General features: G+C 46.1%; 1 protein-coding gene across 5 annotated transcripts in view; it reads left to right on the plus strand.

The window, feature by feature from the left end:
- SOX5 (SRY-box transcription factor 5) overlaps nt 1–15832 on the plus strand; it is a gene marked incomplete at its 5' end in the record, with an annotated part of 282823 nt that extends 266991 nt beyond the window's left edge. For 4 of the 5 annotated variants that reach the window (XM_084206503.1, XM_084206502.1, XM_084206504.1 and 1 more), the window contains 4 exons: nt 5059–5171; nt 6032–6201; nt 11052–11268; nt 15294–15832. In XM_084206503.1, the coding sequence (XP_084062629.1) occupies nt 5059–5171; nt 6032–6201; nt 11052–11268; nt 15294–15597 (804 nt within the window). In that variant the 3' untranslated portion in view covers nt 15598–15832. Of the gene's footprint in view, nt 1–5058; nt 5172–6027; nt 6202–11051; nt 11269–15293 lie in introns of all 5 variants that reach the window. The other variant, XM_084206506.1, reaches the window with a different exon arrangement.
- Between the last annotated feature and the right edge of the window lie 2724 nt (nt 15833–18556).

Genomic DNA, 18556 nt, shown 5'->3' on the forward strand with positions numbered 1-18556 from the left:
CTAGAATTGCTGCTTCCCATCCCTTTCCTTCCAAGCCAAATAATGCACTTTATGAATGAAGTCATTCTTTCATTCTTTCTCAAACAAAGAATTAATAAAAGAAAAAAACAAAACACAAAAAAAAAACACCTTAGGGGCCTGACCCTTGCCAGGTTATTGAGGACTTTCCTCTTTTCATTTCAGTGGGCTCTGCATGCCTTCGGTGCTTTTAAAGATACTGACTTGAGAACCCCTAGAACCTGCAGCCCTGTGTCCACAGTGCCCCCCAAGGAGAAATGGCTGTGTGGTTTGAGCAGGTTCTCTCTGTGAAACAGGTGTGTGTTCCTGAGAGAGCAGTGGTTAAATCTCCAGCTCTTCATGGGCATTCTGAGCTGTCCCTGTAACCCCCTGTAACACCAGCTCTGTGCTGAGCCTGGTGACCCTTCATGTGCACTGCAGATCAGGCAGTGCTTTCTGGGCACTGTTGGAGCAATGTGGCTTTTAACAAGTGCTGTAAACCAACAGGTATGGCTCCAGCTGATGTAGCCCCAACTTACACTGCCTGTCATCAGTTTGAAAGGAGTACCATAAAATCAGGAAGAGCCACATATAAAGGCTGTTCTTTTATTTTCTTGTTTCTAATGCTGCTTTTAGATTCTGTGGGTGGATTATTCCATGAAAAATAGAGATCTTGGATAAGCAAGATTGAAAGAGCTGAGGGGGTGGTGAATGCATTGTTTCTTCATACTCAACTTTGATGCAACAACAAAAAATCTCCCAAATGATAACTTGCTGTGACATTCTAAATAATCTTTCATCTTCTTTGGTGGTCCACAGAGTTTATATAATTGGAAGGCTGAACCCCTTCTTTGTTGTTTCTTGCATTTTCATTACTACAGTAGAAGACTATAAAATTGTGCAGCCAGAAGGGGTTTAACAATTACTGAGTCAACATTTGAAAGTCTCACTCTATTTTATCATTTATGCATGTGCTTTTTATGAGTTTTACAGCCCTGCAGGCGTTGCTTAAGCAAGGTCCATTGCAGTGGTGGATCTATAACTGCTTTTTTTTATTTTGCTTTCCTTGGTACCATGTGCCATCAGCAAGAGCCACAATTCCACACTCAGAAAGAAATTACAGGCTTGAGATGGTAATTTTTGTGGAAGATTCAGGAGTGCTAATTTCAGTTACTAAAACATTTATCAGCCTTACTAAGGAACCTTTGTCAAGTCCCATAAAATGTGGCTCAGTTTCCCTTCTGGTGAGCAGTTAGTAATCCTGCCTTTCTTTGTGAAATTTTGTGGGTAATTCAGCGATGAGTGAAGAACACTTGGAGACGCAGAAAAACCCAAATCCAAGTCAAAGATCCCTCTGAAAGAAGCTGGAAATCCTCTAGGAGCAGTCAGAGGTGTGGCAGGGCCATGGCCAGGCTTGGGCAGTGGGCACGGTGCCTGCTGTGGGGCACCATGGCATTCCTGGGCAGGAGCAGAGCCTGCCCTGCAGATAATCCATCCTGTGCAGAGGCTGGGCACAGCCCTCACTGCTGCCAGCTGTGCCCTGGGATGGAGGGAGGGATGGTCCCAGTGCCCCCGAGCCCTGCAGGGACCCTGCAGTGCCCCAGGGATGGAGGTGAGGGATGGAGGTGAGGGATGGAGGTGAGGGATGGAGGTGAGGGATGGTCCCAGTGCCCCCCAGCCCTGCAGCCCCCCAGGGATGGTCCCAGTGCCCCCCAAGCAGTGCTGGGGGAGCAGGGAGGGCAGGAGGCAAAGCCAGCAGGATGTTTTTGTTTCTCAGACCTTCCAAGGGCTTGCTTCACTTTCATCTAGTAGTGGGAGGAGTTCTGGCAAACAGGATCAGGCTGTTCTACATATGTTTTGACTCTTCTTGTTTTATGTTTCTTCTATGAAAGAGACTGCAACCAAGTTCTTGTCATTTTTAGATCAATGTTTTGTTAAACTACGACAGCTATCCATGACAGAGAGCCAAGTAACTTTTGCAGCTGACCACAAAACTGAGTCTGACTTGTGGTGCTTAGTCATTTCTTATATTTTTTTTCACATGACATACTCCATGTGTGTATGTGTTTTTGTTCTTTTAAATATAATTAGAGCATTTCTAGGAGTTGTGGTACAGATCAGTCTTCTGTGGCAGGTTAATTTCGCTGATTAATAAAGTTTTAGAAATTTCTCATCACATTGTGGCTGTTGATGAAACCTCTCTGGTTATACTTTGAACAACTGGGCTATTTTGAAAATGAATGCTCTCTACAGTATTATCTTCTCTGGTTTACCCATTAGAATTTTAAATGATCCAGTCAACAGAGCTCTTGCTGCCCCTCCAGAGAGTCTCTCCTACAATCCAATAGAAATGATGATTGGGAAGCCCTTCATAAAGAAATAAAACACTAATAAAATGTCTTTCAGCCTTCTGAGACCTGATACAAAATCCAGAAATTTGGAATCCCTTCATGTTTAGCAAGAGATGGCTGTGTTTCTTCTCCTGGAAGGACAGGACTGCTCCTTGCTGTTTGTTCTTGCTGCTTTGTGCTGTCTGATTTTTAGAATTGCTTGTCTCACAAGCTGAGTCAGGCTCTGACCAAGGAGCCAGAGCTGGGCTAGGTCAGGCTCTGACCAAGGAGCCAGAGCTGGGCTAGGTCAGGCTCAGACCAGGGTCAGGCTCAGACCAGGGTCAGGCTCTGACCAGGGTCAGGCTCTCAAGGAGCCCAAGCTGGGCTAGGTCAGGCTCAGAGCAGGCTCAGGCTCAGGCCAGGGTCAGGCTCAGACCAGGGTCAGGCTCTCACAGAGCCCAAGCTGGGCTAGGTCAGGCTCAGACCAGGCTCAGGCTCTGTCCAGGGTCAGGCTCAGACCAGGCTCAGGCTCTCACGGAGCCCAAGCTGGGCTAGGTCAGGCTCAGACCAGGGTCAGGCTCAGACCAGGCTCAGGCTCAGAGCAGGCTCAGGCTCAGACCAGGCTCAGGCTCAGAGCAGGGTCAGGCTCTCACAGAGCCCTGCCTGGCTGTGCCTTGCAGGAACATTCCAGAGTGTCCCCTGAGCTGGGCACTGTCCAGAGGTGTCCCCAGAGTGTGCTGGTGGTGGAACTGCCTCTGCCTCCCAGAGCTGCATTTCCTGCCTGAAGAAGAAGGCTCAGCCCATGCCCTGTGCGCTCTCAGCCCTGTTTTTCCAAAAGGTGCCTCAAAAAAAGTCTGCAGCAGAGTAACTCCCCTCCCCCATAATGCAGCAACAAGAGAAAATGTTCTTTTAATTCTAGCTTGGTGCCACTGTTTTAAAATGATTCCTGACATTTTAATTCCTGACATGAAAATTTTTGAACTCTAGCATTATGAAGTTGACAGTAAATAGATTTTTTTTTTCTGAGGAAAAACTGTTGACTTCCATTATATATCTGCAATCAATTTGGAAGAAATACAAAGTCACCTTAGTCCTGACTTTTTGACTTCTGACATGCTGCTTTGGAAATGAGAGCTGAGTTAAAAACAGTGGATCAAAGAGTTTGGTGAAGCTAAATGCCTGACTAGTTCAGGTGCTAATTTGAAGGTTCTCCAAGCTTTCTGGATCTGCTGTGCCTGGTAGTGTTATGGAAACCCTTCTGCTTGGGATAGGCTGAGTGTGCTGCAGGAGCTTTTCCTGCAAAAACCAAGAGGAGAACTCCTCTTGATTGCTTTCCATGCTGAAGTGTCAGGGTGTAGACAAAGCACCAGGAGTGTGAAAGGGATTTGTAGTGAAAATGAATGTGAGGAATAGGAAAGTTAACCTCCTGTTCCCTAAACTCTGAAAATACAAAGTGGAGCAGATTAGCCTTGTTTCTGACTCTTCCTGAGAAAACCTTTGTGCAGTGACTTACATGAATTTGAACCATTCTTTGAATTGCAGATGCAGGGACATCACTTTGCAGGAAGCATTTCTGTATTTGCATTGTTCTCTTTTCTGTTTTCCTGTGTACCACATCCCAGTGACATTATTAGGCTACATGAAACAGTTGCCATGTGGAAACTGAAAGTTTTTTTAGTTTATTGATCTCTTACAGCCAACAGGAGTAGAATAGAAAAAGGAAGCAGAAATCTTTTCTTTCAGGAAGAAGCTCAAAAGAATTTTTTTGACTGGAGCCACTTCATTATCATGCCACATCATTTCATTTTCTTAGCTTTGCAAAAGGCACGGTGCCTGAGATTTTGAAATGTTAGTATTGCTTCCCTGAAAGACTTATTTTTAAACATATGATTGTCAGGAAGAAAGAGTGCTCATGAGCAGAAGTCATTGGGAAAACAAAAACAGTTGGAAAATGGAACACCTTTGTGTTTGTAAAGTCAAACAATTCTGGGGGAAGAGAGGTGTTTGGAAGAGGACGTTGGAATGAATTGCCCCAGCGTGTTGTTCTGGCAGGCTGTAGACAGATGAGTTGGCAGCACACAGCAGCCTGTTGCAATCCAGGGTTCACAGTTGGAGCTGACCAGATGAGTGATGGACGGGGTGTGAGTGGGGTTGGACAGAACAGTCTGGACAAGAACACAAACTGCTGCCCAAGATCATGCTGAATTCAGGCTGAACCTTTCCCAAGGTCTGAGTCAGTTTGAACTGTAGGGTGTTTTTTCTTGCCCTATGGGCTGCTTCCTAAAATACTGCCTTTTAAAAAAGAAACAGAGCAAAGCCATCCATGTCTGCACTTGGATTGCAGGCTAGAAATAGAGTGCTACAGTAAATGCATTGCAAAAGAGCATGTGTCACCTAAACTTCAGGCCAGCTCTGCAGTCCCAGGAACACAGAGAGTTGAAGTATTCTTCAGATGTGCAGCCAGTTTTATCATGCCTAACTAAGCCAATCTTTTCAACACTATGGAGTTTGCTTATCAGCAGCTAATGAGCAAGTTTTGAAAAGGACTTGATGGTAGAGTCTGTAACTCTTCCAGAAAAAGCATTGTTATTTATTCTTCGATACATGGCTCAGTAAACTCTTGTGTACAGTTATCTAGCTTCCCTATAAACCTCCTAAATAATGTCCAAACTTTGGAGTTATAATATTTAATTATTTTCCTGATCCACATCCTGTCATCCTGCCCATATAGGACAAAACCACACTGGAGACCCTGACCCAGCAGCTGGCAGTAAAGCAGAGTGAAGATGGGAAGTTCAGCCACGCAATGATGGATTTCAACATGAGTGGAGATTCTGATGGTCAGTACCAATGGCTTTTCCTGATTTCCAGCTTTGTGTGTGTGTGTGAATGGGATCTGAGGGAGAGTCCAGTGCTTTGGAAGGCCATGAGGAGTGCGAGCTGTTAGCAATAAGTGGCTATGAAACGAGGCAGGAGGAAGTGATTCATCATGGCGTGTTTTAAGTATGGAGATGATTTTTAACCATCCCTCTGTCCACTGAAGGTCTCAAGGTGGGACCAAAAATGTATTTCTGATAATAAAAGGGACTAAAGGAGGCATGTATGTGTGGGGTAAGTGTGATCACACAGGGAAGCCATCAAGTGTAGACCTGATCCTCCATAAGTGCTGTGTGCTCTGCATCTGTGGGGGCTTTATTGGTTTGATGGAGTGAGCACAATGTTTATTTGTTTCTCTGCTATTGCATATATTGTTAAGGAGATGTAAGCACAAAAACAGGCCAGTATGCAAATATCCATTTGCTAGTTAGAGAATTGCTTAAGAAGAGATGCCCAGTGTTGCCATCTATCACACCTTTTCTGTCACAGAAAAGGCGAAGAAAGGTGACATAATATGACCAGCATTCTGTAAGCAAGAAAGGATGAAAATAGAAAGTGAACCTGCATTAATAAGTACATATTTGGTTTCTGTAATTAAGCAGTAAAAGGTGGCATAGAAAGGCTGTGTAATACTTTGTATTTAAAAGCAGTGAAAGCTCCTTATCGGGCGTGTGACTGAATGAACAGAACGACTGAAGCGGGCACTCCGCAGTGTGCTAACCTCGGCCGGCGGTGCGTGCCGGCCCCGCAGCGTGCAGCCCCGGCGGGTGCCGTGGCACGGGAGCCGTGCCGCACCCCACGGAGCCCTGTCCTTGCCTTGCAGGCAGCGCGGGGGTCTCGGAGTCGCGCATCTACCGGGAGTCGCGCGGCCGCGGCAGCAACGAGCCGCACATCAAGCGCCCCATGAACGCCTTCATGGTGTGGGCCAAGGACGAGCGCAGGAAGATCCTGCAGGCCTTCCCCGACATGCACAACTCCAACATCAGCAAGATCCTAGGTAAGAGCCAGCTGGGGAGATCCTGACCGAGCAGAAGTTCTTCTTTCTCTCTTGTCCCTCAGTTGCCGCAGCAAGAACAGCGGTGGGAGCTTCCTCTGTGCTGCCCAGCAGGGTGGGTTAACCGCAGCCTGGAGTATTCTCTGGAATTATGGGGATTGGGGTGGTGGTTTTGCCGTGCACGGAGCAGAGATGGAGTAGCCTGCAGTTCCTAGGTTTTCCTTTTTAGACACGGGGGTTGTGTTCTCCCTTTCCAGAGAGCAGTAAGCTCACCAGGCTGCCAGAGCTTCTCCACTAGATGGACAGTGGCTTAGCCAGTTCATCTCTCAGTTCCCTCAGGCCCTGCAGGTGTCTCTCAGCAGGCCCCACGGACTTGTGCGCATTCAGGTTCTTGAACCAGATCTTCTGCTACAGTGGGTGGTTCTTCATTCTTTGTACATTGAAAAAAGTTTTTTTTAAACTGTGATTTCCATATTATCTGCTCTTCACATCCTGATCAATATTTGTCTTGAGCATCATCTGCTGAACTCATGCCAGTTCTTCCAACGGGTCAGATGTGATCAGATTCTCAGGACCATGTTTTGTCCAAAGTTACTCCTCTGTGCTGTGCTGGATGATGCAGTAGGTGACTAGTGAGGCTCACTGAGGCCAGTGAATTACTTCTCAGCAGAAAAATAATACATCTATGACCAAATTAGAGAGATTGTATTTTTACAAATAAAGACAGCTACAGGACCTAAGCATCCCTCAGTCCAGTAGCTAAGCAGGGAATGTGTTTACCTGTGCTGCAGATCTCACTGGTTTTGCAGGCTGCTCAAGAGATGAAGTGCAGTTCTGATGGCAGCATTAACCAGCTGCAGGGCTGGTAAATATGCCAGGTTTAGACTGGTCAGAGGTTTGAGGCTTCCCCTGATTAGAGTGGTATTATGAAAAGTTAGCAGGGGGCATGTGGAAATGAGATAAATTGGTTGGAGAAGCAAAATGTATTGCCACGGATGGCAGATGTGATGATATTAACCCATGATTTAAAGGGTGGTAGGAGATGATTAGATTAGTTATGGGAACAGGATTAGAAGGCTAAATTGGTTATGTTGATGGCAATAGAACCTTATACTGGTTAAAAGTGATTATACTGGTCAGAGGTGTATGATGTGATTAGCCGGAGGACACGGCAGTAATAGTTTTGGTCTGTTTCTAAATTGAGAGTAGACCTGGTTAAACCTGTTTTTAAGTAATCAGCCTCAGAAATCTACAAGATCATTCTTGAATGGCCCTTTTCATATAGAAAGTACAAAGAGAGCTTGATGTTTTCCCTCTTAACTGATTGTTTGGGATAACCACCTCCGACAGCACGCTGCTAATTCATTCTGCTTAAAACAGGCTCTTGAGCTGGGCTGACATTTTACGCAGTCTCTGGGGATCCTGGTTGACATTTTAAAGGGCTTCTAAGCATTTTATAATACCCTAAAATCTGGTTTTAATAAGCCATTCTGCTGAAATTGTTAACATAAGGAATCACCTTTTACTATTTGGCGCTAGATCAGGGAGATATGGAGACATCTTTTTCTGATTAGATATACAGTAGTTGGAGTAAAATGTGCAAATTCATTACAGATCCTGTTGAGGTGACAGACAGTATAGCTGACTCCAAACTCTCTGTTTTGCTGCCAGATATGGGGAAAAGCAAGGTCTGAGACAGTGAAAGATGATGTTTCTATTTCTTTACAGCATCACATTTGATTTTTTTTTTTTCTCATTCTACGTGTGCAATAGAGAGGGATGTCCTGGCATCTTCCTTCTTGGCAGAAAGATTACAAAGTTCTTCCCTCAGCTGCAAAAGGCCAGGCTTTTGAAGCCAGCAGGGAGCTGTCTGTTAGCTGGCACAGGGTGACCAATTAGAGCTCACAGTTCAGCCAGGTATTAGAGTGTCCTTATTAGAAAGCCACAATTTCTCCTTCCCATTTTTCCAGCAGCACTGCTCCACGTTGAGGTCACAGAGCTTGTTGTCACACAGAGTAACTTGGATTGAGTTCTACCAATCGAGGGTCATTTTTACAGTAAAATGAGAGGAGGTGCCCTTCCCAGCACTAGAATTCTCTAGGGATTATGTTTGACACTGTGGTATTATGTTTTGAGCATAAAAATGAGATACACGGATTTGTCACTAAATTCATCTGTGCATACGTTTGTCATCCATCTGTTCATTGCAACTTAAACTTGTGGATAATGGTTTTTTTAGTAAATTGTTAAAAAAGTGCTAAAATGGGACTGCTGGACCCTGTCAATTTAATAATGCATTGTTTAGATATTTCGGAAATATTTTAATTAATTTCACTGAGAAATCTACGTAAAGATTTTAGGGGGAAAATGAAGTTAATTACCAGCTTCAGAAATTCACTTGGAATGTATATGTGTGTTTATACGAATGTGTACACATACCTATACATTATGCAAGGGTTTGTCTATATGAGAACGTTTTTAAACATAAAATCAGCCTGATCCAGGTACTCAGATGGAAAAATGTCAGTCTAATGCACTGAAAGTTAGAGAGCATTGCAAAGAGCTGAAATTGCAAAGAGCTGAAAATTCTTGTCAGAGAAACTTGGCTTAAAATGAGCAGTGAGCAGAGCTCTGAACCTTGCACGTGTGTGCCTGGAGCACAAGTGTCTGGGCAGGGGTGAGGGCATCTCTCTTCTGCCCTGACTCAAAGATTTGCCCTCTCCAGATGTGCTGCCAGTCACACACAGCTGTGTGGGCACAGCTCTGGCTGCCTGGCTCAGCTGAGGGGCAGGAGCTGTGCTTGGTGCTGCAAAGTCTTCGAATTTGGGGTTTTTTCCCTAAATGCTTTGGCCACCACATCAGGGAGAGTTGTGCTGGAGCCCTGCTTGTGGTTTTGCATGCATCCAGGGAGGGGAATGGGCTCCTGTTTCATGGTCAAGGAGAAAAGCCCTGCATGCCTGACCCACTCACAGCTTTCCAACACAGATGGTGAGCAGGGAGCTCGCTCAGGTTGGTGTGCAGTGTTGTGACAGTCACTGTGTCATTCATCCCCAAGTCCAGGAGGAAAGTCGCTGTCATTTTTCCAGCCACTCCCTTTGCCAGGAGAAGCTGGGAATCATTTCTGTGCAGGAGCCCAAGCAGCTGAGCAGGATTCTGGTGCCAGGGGTGCTGCCCTGTGTAGCACAGAGCCCTGGCACCAGTGCCCAGGCACAGACACCTCCTCTGTGTGGCATTAGAGGGGACATGCAGGAGTTTCAGTCCAGACCCTAAAAGGCAGTTATGGGGCTGGGCCGAAGCTGATACCAATGTCATGAAACTCCTTCCCATTCCAGGACTAGCTGGGGTTCTCTGCATGCTGTAAACAGGGTGAAAGAACACGGGTTTGAGTTCAAAGCAGTGTTTGCTGAGAAAGGCATGCCCGCTGCCCCTTTCAGGACAAAGACATCGGTGTTCATCCATTGCTTATCTCTGGATGTGAGGGCAGCTGGTACCAGCTCCTCTCTGGAAGCACAGACTGCAGCATGGAATAGAGATTCCATGGGGAAAATGGTGTCAGTGATCAGAAGGGGCCTTTCTAGAGGGAATGAAAGTGTTCTCTTTCCTGGGGAAAGGATAACTGTGCTCCCTCTACTGCAAGTCTTGGGGGTACAGTGGGATAAGACCAGCCTGAGGAGTAGCATGAGCTGACCATAAAAAATGAGGAACAAGAGGAAGTCAAGTATGACATATGGCATTATGAACCCATTACATTGAAAAACTATTCAAACAGTTTTCCAGTGGGAAACTTGACTATTTTCCACTAAAGTTTTCTTTTTAGGCCACAGGTTTCACAGCTTGAACTATTCCTGTTATTTGAAATGTATCTTACCCTGAAGCACTTCTATATTTAATGGAAAAATAAAATGGGGTAACTGATTCAAGAACTTTTACTTCCTGCTCCCATCTGATATCCTTTAAGAAATATAAGTTTATAACTTTCAGCAGGCAGTTGAAAACAATTCTGAAGTCTTTACTATATCCCTGTGTCAAATATCCATATTAGTCAGAAACCAGGGCTGCCAGCAATGAAGCCATGGTGCAGCTCCTGGGAAAGGAGTGCCAGTAGCCCTGTGCTTTTCCCTTCACGACACAGTAAATTCTTTCTCTTTGGGCTGACAGTGTTTCCCAGCCCTTGTTCCTGGAGTTCAAACCCCACTGACACACATGGGATAGTTGATAGCTTTCAGAGGCAGTGCTTTAGGGTCTGTGCAGGCTCCTGTACCTGACTGCAGAGCATTTACAGTCGGCTCCTCTCCTGAGCGCCACCCTGGGAGCCAGAAAGACCCAGTGTTTGTCAGGAAGGATTGGGCTGTGGACTTGTGCATATCCAGCTCTGATGCCTTGATCCAGCTGTGGGTCACAGACAGCAGCCCATGGAGTGGAGCCTTCCATGAACAGGAGCTGTGAACAGGCACGGGGCCAGGGGAAGTGTGGGGCCACAGCAGAGCAGACTCTGTGTGTCCATCCCTCCAAAACACACTGCCTTGTTTCCGGGAACAGTTTCAGGGGTTGCCTGTTGTCAGGATCGTGGTTTTACTGCCCACCTGAAAGGCTTTGTAAGGTAGATAAGTTTCAGTAAAACATTGGGTCAGAATTTCCAGTGCCACCTCTCTCTGCGTCTTGGCCATCCCCAGGAGGTTTATGAGTCAGATACAAACAGGAGCAGAACCCTGTCTAGAAGCTCTGACAGATTCCCAGCCCAAAGCCAAGTGGCCTTGGGTGCCATCTTCTGGGTGACCTACTTGTTTCCTGCCTGGCAGCCCTTGGGGATGAGCGGCATCTCATCTCTGTTTATTTTCTGTGTCCCGTGGCAGGGTCTCGCTGGAAAGCTATGACCAACCTCGAGAAGCAGCCATACTACGAGGAGCAGGCCCGGCTGAGCAAGCAGCACCTGGAGAAGTACCCCGACTACAAGTACAAGCCGCGGCCCAAGCGCACGTGCCTGGTGGACGGCAAGAAGCTGCGCATCGGCGAGTACAAGGCCATCATGCGCAACCGGCGCCAGGAGATGAGGCAGTACTTCAACGTCGGGTAGGCAGCTCCCCACCCTCACCCCCCAAAACCAGCAGCACCAGGGGATTCTTCCTTCTTTGTTGTAGTTCCTTGGAGAGAGCGTTAGGCGCTGCTCACAGACAATGAGAGCAGCAGAGTGTTCCGGGAGGAGGTTGGGCAGCTTTGGGAACCTTTTTGCTGGCTCTGTTTTACACTCAACATCTCAGCCAGCTGTCCCATTTCCCCTCTGATCATAAGAAAAAAGGCTTTAGGATTTTCTAATGAAACGTATTTCTAACGAAATAAGTCTTCTAGTAAAGCCTTACAACTATTAGGAGGCCTCAGAGAGAGTACCTGAAGGAATCTGTGGTAGAGCCTCGGGATCCAAAAGCCAAAAGAAGAAGCTTGCATTCAGTAGGATCTGTGGCAAGTGGTCTGCAAAAGGACTGCTGAGCACACTGGGATGTGGACGTGGCTCAGTTGATTGATGCCAGTATTCCCATCATGTCTGCATTGTTCATTTGTCCTTCCAGGGAGTGTCTTACAGTCCAGCAAGTTAAATGCTTTCTGTTGAGCAGAAATGTTAAGGCCAGTTCTGATAAACAGCTAATAGATCAGTTTGATATGATTAGAATGAAATATGCCTAGAAGACTAGCATATATTTTCCTTCTCCAGCTATTCCTTGCTGTTGGTTACAACAGATCAAAAAGAATCCAAAGTAATAAAATATTCCATGATTTTTCTGTATTCATGTGAGAAAATTAAAAGCTACACAGGGATCCTAAAAAAACTCAAAACCAGCAACAAGAGCGACCCCCTGACATAATGGAATTTGTGTTCTGTTTCATCTGAGTTTGGAATCCTTTCAGTATTAACTGGGTTGCACATCTCTTCAGTTAATGGCTGGAAGTAGCAATAAGGGGGAGAGAGAGCATCTATCCAGTGACTGTTAAGTGTCAGCAGCCTGTGTTTTAAACAGCTACAGTGTGCATTGTTAGAATAAGCTGCTCAGCAGAGAAATTTGAGCTGCTTAACCCTGTGGTGCTGGCAGGTCCAGTGATCCCAGTGGTAAGCACTGAAACAAACACAGGGAAGTCAGCCAACATTTGGCATCAAGAGATTAAAAAAGAGGAGGGGGCCTTATGGAAAAAGAATAGGTGGCAACAGAGCCCCCCAAACGCTGCTTATCTGGTTAACATGCATGCCTCATCATGGGCAAAAATTAACCTTGTAGCATTCTGCCTACAGAAATTCAGCTTTCCAAACAGGGCTGACATTGAAATCAAGATGTTTCTGGGGGTGATTTGCACCGGGGCACGCCCAGGGTGAACTCTTTGTGGAAGCAGCTGTCAGAGTGGCCCGTGGCTGCAGGCACCAGGCACAGCCCTGCCCTCCTGTTTAGGTGCCACACCTGCTGCATCCCCCAGCACAGGTCATTTAGGGCAAACTCCCAAACACCAGCCCAGCTCCTGCCTGGCACCACAGCAAGTGCTTGGTTGAGCAGCAGCTGTGGCTGTGCTGGAGGCATCCCAGCGGGAAGGGTTGGGAATTTTTTCATGTTCCCAATTTCAGTGTCCTCGTCTTCAGTGGTAGCGTGTCAGGCATGGCCTGCTGAGAGCCCTCATACATTAGTGTCTGAGGACTGCTGCAAGATCCTCCAGGCTGGACATCCCAGAGAGGTGGAAAAATGCTATTCTTCAATTATTTAATATTTGGAAAGCACTCTGAAAAGCACCATTTAAGTGCAAAGTGTTCCTATTGTTAAATATTAAAACCAGTTTAAGTGTGCAGAATGTTGTTGCAGGGATGCTGACTCCAGAAAACAAAAGCCTTCCTCCTGAATTAAGAATAAAATGCAAATTAGATCTGCTCTCTACTTTAAGAGCTGTATCTTCAGCTGAGACAGCTTGGGTTGTTTCAGAAACGTGGAAACAGGGGCTCTGTGGAGGGAGGCCTTGCTGGGATGGCAGGCAGGAAGTATCTGAAAATGCAGCAAGCAATTCCAAACAAGTCTAAAGCTGCTTGGCAGAGGAGAGCCTTTCAGGATCACTGTACTGTGTGAGGCTTACTGTGCAGCCAGGGCACAGGCGGGCAGGGGAACAGGGAAGGGTTTCATTCTTAATTAAGAATGTTCATCTCAAGAGACTCTGCCCTGTCTCCTGTGGCAAGGCTTTTCAGTGCAGATGGACACACCGCTGATGACATTACAATGTGCAGCATGTACTGAACAGAATTACTGCAATGGAATTACTTCATGCAGGAAGGCAACAAAAGCAGCGTGAATTTTAAACCTCTGGGCTTGTCGGGACTCTGAGGCTTCTCAGGGAAACAAACACTGGTATAACACAGCTAGTGTTCTTGATGCTAAGGGAATTTCTGTGCCCTGGAATAATTCTTCTTTCATTACTGCAGACAGGTTTCCGAGGCTTAGACGCTGTGTAAAGGCATCCTGTAGGAAATTTTCTCAAATGCTCACGTTGTTTCCTCGCTTTTTATCTATTTTTCAGTAATGCCCTCTTCCGTTTTAGGTCTGCCTTTTCCCAGTTTTACCCACCTTCCTCCAGAGAGTCTGCTTTTCACAAGGGCTGCTCCCAGTGGAAACTCTCACCTTCCAGGGGGAGGCCTTTAGTGACCCATCCTGTGAACTCATCTTGGCTCCAGAAAGCCCACTGTTCCCCTCCCTGGTGGTGAGCAGCTCCCTGAAGGAATGTGGAGTCAGTGTTGTCTCTGCTTTCGCCTCATCCAGAGGCATTTTCCTGCAGCACCTTCCCAGTCCTGTGCAGACCCTGCTGCCTCTCTCCTGTTGGCAGTGTGTGTCTGGTTACTGTGGCTCCAACGTCCACTCCCAATAGCAAGCTGGACCTTTTAAAAGGAAGCTTTTCAAAATATGCGGGTTTAAGTTGGACCACAGCTGGCAAGCACGTTCAGTTTTGGGTGGCACCAGGCTGAAAAGACATTTCCCCCACAGGCAGGCCAGCTGAAGCTGTGTAGCTCAGGTATGGCTAGAGATGCTTTCAGAGGCGGGGGTTTCTTGTCAGTGGAGTTCATCTGGGTTCGTTTGTGGAGCTCAGGTACAGCTAGAGATGCTTACAGAGGTGGAGTTTTCTTATCAGTGGAATTGATTTGGATTTGTTTGTGGAGCATGGCTCGGTGAGTTTCGGATGCTGGTGCAAGAATTCCTGTGCATGCCCAGGAGTTTCCACTGTTGAGCTCGCCCCCGCTGTGTTCCATGCAGCATTCCAACCCCCTGCACTCTCTCCTGTTGTTTTGGTTTTTTAGTTATTTGATGTTTATATTTTTGTAACGATTTTTTTTATGTAATTAATGGAAATAATTTATTGTTTTGTAATTTTTTATAGAGGAGGGGAAATTCAATGGATTGTTGGTTAGTTTAGTGTCATTGGAGAGGTGTCACTTTTTAATTTACTGCCGCTTTTGGAAATCCATAAATATTGGAGTCAGAAGTTGAACTTTGTTCTTTTTTACCTTAGGAAGTTGCAAGTTCAGGTCGCTTTATTTCATATCCTCTAACAGTGCTCTGCTCCCGGCAGGCAACAGGCACAGCTGCCGCTGTTAGGTACTTACTGGAAATCATTTATTGTTTTGTGGTTTTTTATGGAGGAGGAGAAATCTGATGGGTTGTTGGTTAGTTTAGTGTCATTGGAGAGGTGTCACTCTTTAATTTACTGTCTCTTTTGGAAATCCATGAACATTGGAGCCAAAATCAAACCTCCTTCTGGGTTACCTAGGCGGTCGCGTGTCGGGTGGCGTTGTTCCGCATGCCCTAACAGCCCTGTCTCCCGTAGGCAACAGGCACAGCTGCCGCTGTTAGGTACTTACTGGAAATCATTTATTGTTTTGTGGATTTTTATGGAGGAGGAGAAATCTGATGGATTGTTGGTTAGTTTAGCGTCACTGGAGAGGTGTCACTCTTTAATTTACTGTCGCTTTTGGAAACCCATGAACATTGGAGCCAGAAATGGAACCTCCTTCTGGGTTACGGCAGGCGGTCGCGTGTCGGGTGCCGTTGTTCCGCGAGCCCTAACAGCCCTGTCTCCCACAGGCAACAGGCGCAGTTGCCGCTGGCCACGGCGGGCGTGGTGTACCCGGGAGCCATCGCCATGGCGGGCATGCCCTCGCCCCACCTGCCCTCGGAGCACTCGAGCGTGTCCAGCAGCCCCGAGCCCGGCCTGCCCGCGCTGCCCGGCGCCTACGGGCCCAAGGGCGACGAGCCGCTCGTCAAGGAGGAGCTGCAGCCCGACGAGGCCAACGGCGACGTCTACGACGACTACGACGAGGAGGAGGAGGACCCCGATGCAGACTATGGCAGTGACAGTGAAAACCACATGGCGGGCCAGGCCAACTGATGGGGGCCGCCGCTCGCCACGCGGGACTGCGGGAGGAAAGGAAACAGATCGATCAATAACGCCCCAGCTGGTTCATCCTTGCCAGTGGCCAAGCACATTAACTTTCTCATACACTGACTGTTACTTTAACTGTTAGTCTTAACTAGTTGGGACATCAGCTGACTAATAGACATCAGCCTGCAACAGGAGAAAAAAGGCTCAGAAGAAAGGAAACAAAGACGACGACGACAACAACAGAATGATATAAGCTATGGGTAAAATAATGCCAGTAATTCAGCTGCTATACCCAAGCACTGAAGTCTTACCCGTTGACCTTTTATTATTATTATTTTTTTTTCAAATAAACTTTATGGCTGTTTGTTCTACAATGTTCTAGAAATTCTCACTCAGGTACACAGTGCCAACAAGTGGCTTGTGAATGTGTTTTGTTGTTTTGTGCTACAGTTTAAAGAGAAATAATTTTTTTTTTTTTGGTAATGCACCTGACAGGAAAAAAAAAAAGATAAAATTCCTTTTACCCCCCTCTGTCTCCTCCTCCTCTTCATCCTCTTCTTCCTCCTCCTCCTCTCCCTGTCAAATCTGGGTCAGAAGTGTGTGTGTGTGCGTGCCTGTGCGCGTGGCTGGCAAGGAAGGAAGCGGGGAGTCTCTCTGTTAACCCCAACAAGCATTTCCTTTCAAGAGAGGACTTCTCTTCATCAGTTGCACACCATACTGAGTCTTTGAGCAAGTGCCAAATTTGTACTAAAGCGCTGAACTAGTCCAATTTGCTTTTTTTAGGTTGGTCTCTTCTTGTTTTGTTTTTCTTTGGCTTTTCATTTGCTTCTTGCTCTGTCTTAAGTTAGGACAGTGTTATATCTTAGACAATCCCTTGAAGAACCTGATATACCAGCAGCTGGTGAGATTAGACATATATTTTTGCTTTTGCTTTTGCTTTTTAAAGGAAACTGTAGGTGCTGTTCTCAGGTGAAAAAAAAAAAAAGAGAGAGAGAGACATAAGAAATTTAGAGAAAAAATATTTTATGGTCTTGGATTTTCATGTGTGCGTGTTTATGGTACTAATAAGAATAATCTTGGACTATCGTGAGCAAAAAGCATGTTCCAGAATGAAGTTCTTCACCCTCCAAGGGACTTGGTCTGTAAGAAACCTTTACTTTTAGTTTGCACTTCAAGTGGCAGCATAAACAAGATAAAAGGCTTGTCCAAAATGGGGTTTGTTCTGCACTGGAAATGTTACCAAGTGCTGAGCTTAATTAAGGTGCCACCACCCGGGCCCAGTTCTGATGAACTCTACCCTTCAGGATGGCTGAGTACTGATTTCTAAATCAAGAGGCAATTTTTTTTTTTTTCTACTGACTTCTTTTTCTCCTGTGCACTGGCAGAAATTCTTCTTTGACCAGTGGGATGTTTGTGTGGGAAGGAGGGCTGATGGCTGTGAGGAGCTTTCCAGATTCCAGGTGGGGTTACAGGAGCCCAGCCTGGTGCAGTGCTGTTTCCCTGGCTGCTGCCTCCCCCAGCTGAAGAATCATTTTGTGTGCTGAGCTGTCCCCAGGCTGTTGGGGTGCGCTCCCGTGGGCAGCCCCAGCTGCGGAGGGGCTCCAGGAGCTGCTCTGTGCCTGCCAAGGACGCTCCTGGCGCCGCACTGGGCAAACCTTTCCTCTGGTTTGTTTCTTCAGCTGAGGATGCGCCTTGGTGTTGCTCCCCAGTGAATCCCAGCCCAGAGGGAGCTGCACTGCTGCTGTTGTCCCCTCTAACCCGTGGGGTCAGCCCCACACCCAGTTTTCAGTGAGACCCCAGCCCAGAGCTCCCAGAGCCCTGCTCAGCCCTGCTTTGGCAGGCAGCCCCTCGCTCAGGCGAGTTCAGCCCTCGGTGCCAGGAGCAGGACCATGAGCAGGACAGGCAGGAGGGGGGAATGCCTTTCTTTGCCTCTGGAAATCCCACTTGAAGTGTAAGCTGACCTCTGCAGACCTCGTGCAAAGCAAAAAGCAAATGCCGTTGAACACTTAGGACGATGCTCCCATGTGTGGGCATGTGACAGTTGCACCCTGCTACATCTCTTTTCTTTTTCTCTGTTTTCCCCGTTTTGATTTCCACCTCTGCTTTGAAAAATTCTTTTCTATTTTCTCTCTCTCAGAAGATTTGCTCTGAAATTATGCTTGGAGTAGCTGATCATATCCTCCGTGTCAGAGAGGGTTCTTTTTTGTTTGTATTTGATGACTGTGTTGGGGTTTTTTTTTTCAGTTGAACTGCCTCTTCTTGCTAGTGTTGAATGGTAATTATAATAATAATAATAATGGTCAGCTGTTCCCAGATTAGTAAATTATGTATAATTTATTTACACCCCCCCCCTTTTTTAACTTTATTTTATTCTGTTCTAATTTGGCAGTGCAGCAAATGAAGCTGTTAGGCTATTTAAAATGGATACCCCTCCCCACCTTACCTTTTTATATATATATAAATATATATATATATACATATGAAAACAAATCGCTTCTTCTTCTGCTCACACCATTTCTCTTTCTTTTATTTTAATTTTGGCCCCAGCCATGTCAACTTCTGATGTTTATTATGATGGAGTGAATTAATGGGAGTGTTGTTTTCAATCTTAATTAACTTCTGCTCTCTCATCACTCATTTTAGTTATTTAATTACACCAGTCATCTAGAGCCAATTTTTTTGAAGCACTCTGTTTGGATAAGAAGGAAAAAAAAAATAGACAATTGTTTTTATATCATTACTATGTACAATGTGAAAACAGATATTTGCTCCTTTTTATTTTATTTTTTTTTAAACTTTCAAATTTGTTCCCTGTCTTTGTGAACAAATTACTTCTGACTCTTGTGGGTTCACCTCACATTTGCTGGACGCTTGATCTCCACCACAGTTGAGAGACTCTCTGGTTTAATTGTGTCACTCTGGGCCACCAAGATACTTTGTTTTAGCTCCAGGTAGGTGCCAGGGG

The sequence above is a fragment of the Fringilla coelebs genome, assembly GCF_963513975.1.
Source record: "Fringilla coelebs genome assembly, chromosome: 5".
NCBI lineage: Eukaryota > Metazoa > Chordata > Aves > Passeriformes > Fringillidae > Fringilla > Fringilla coelebs.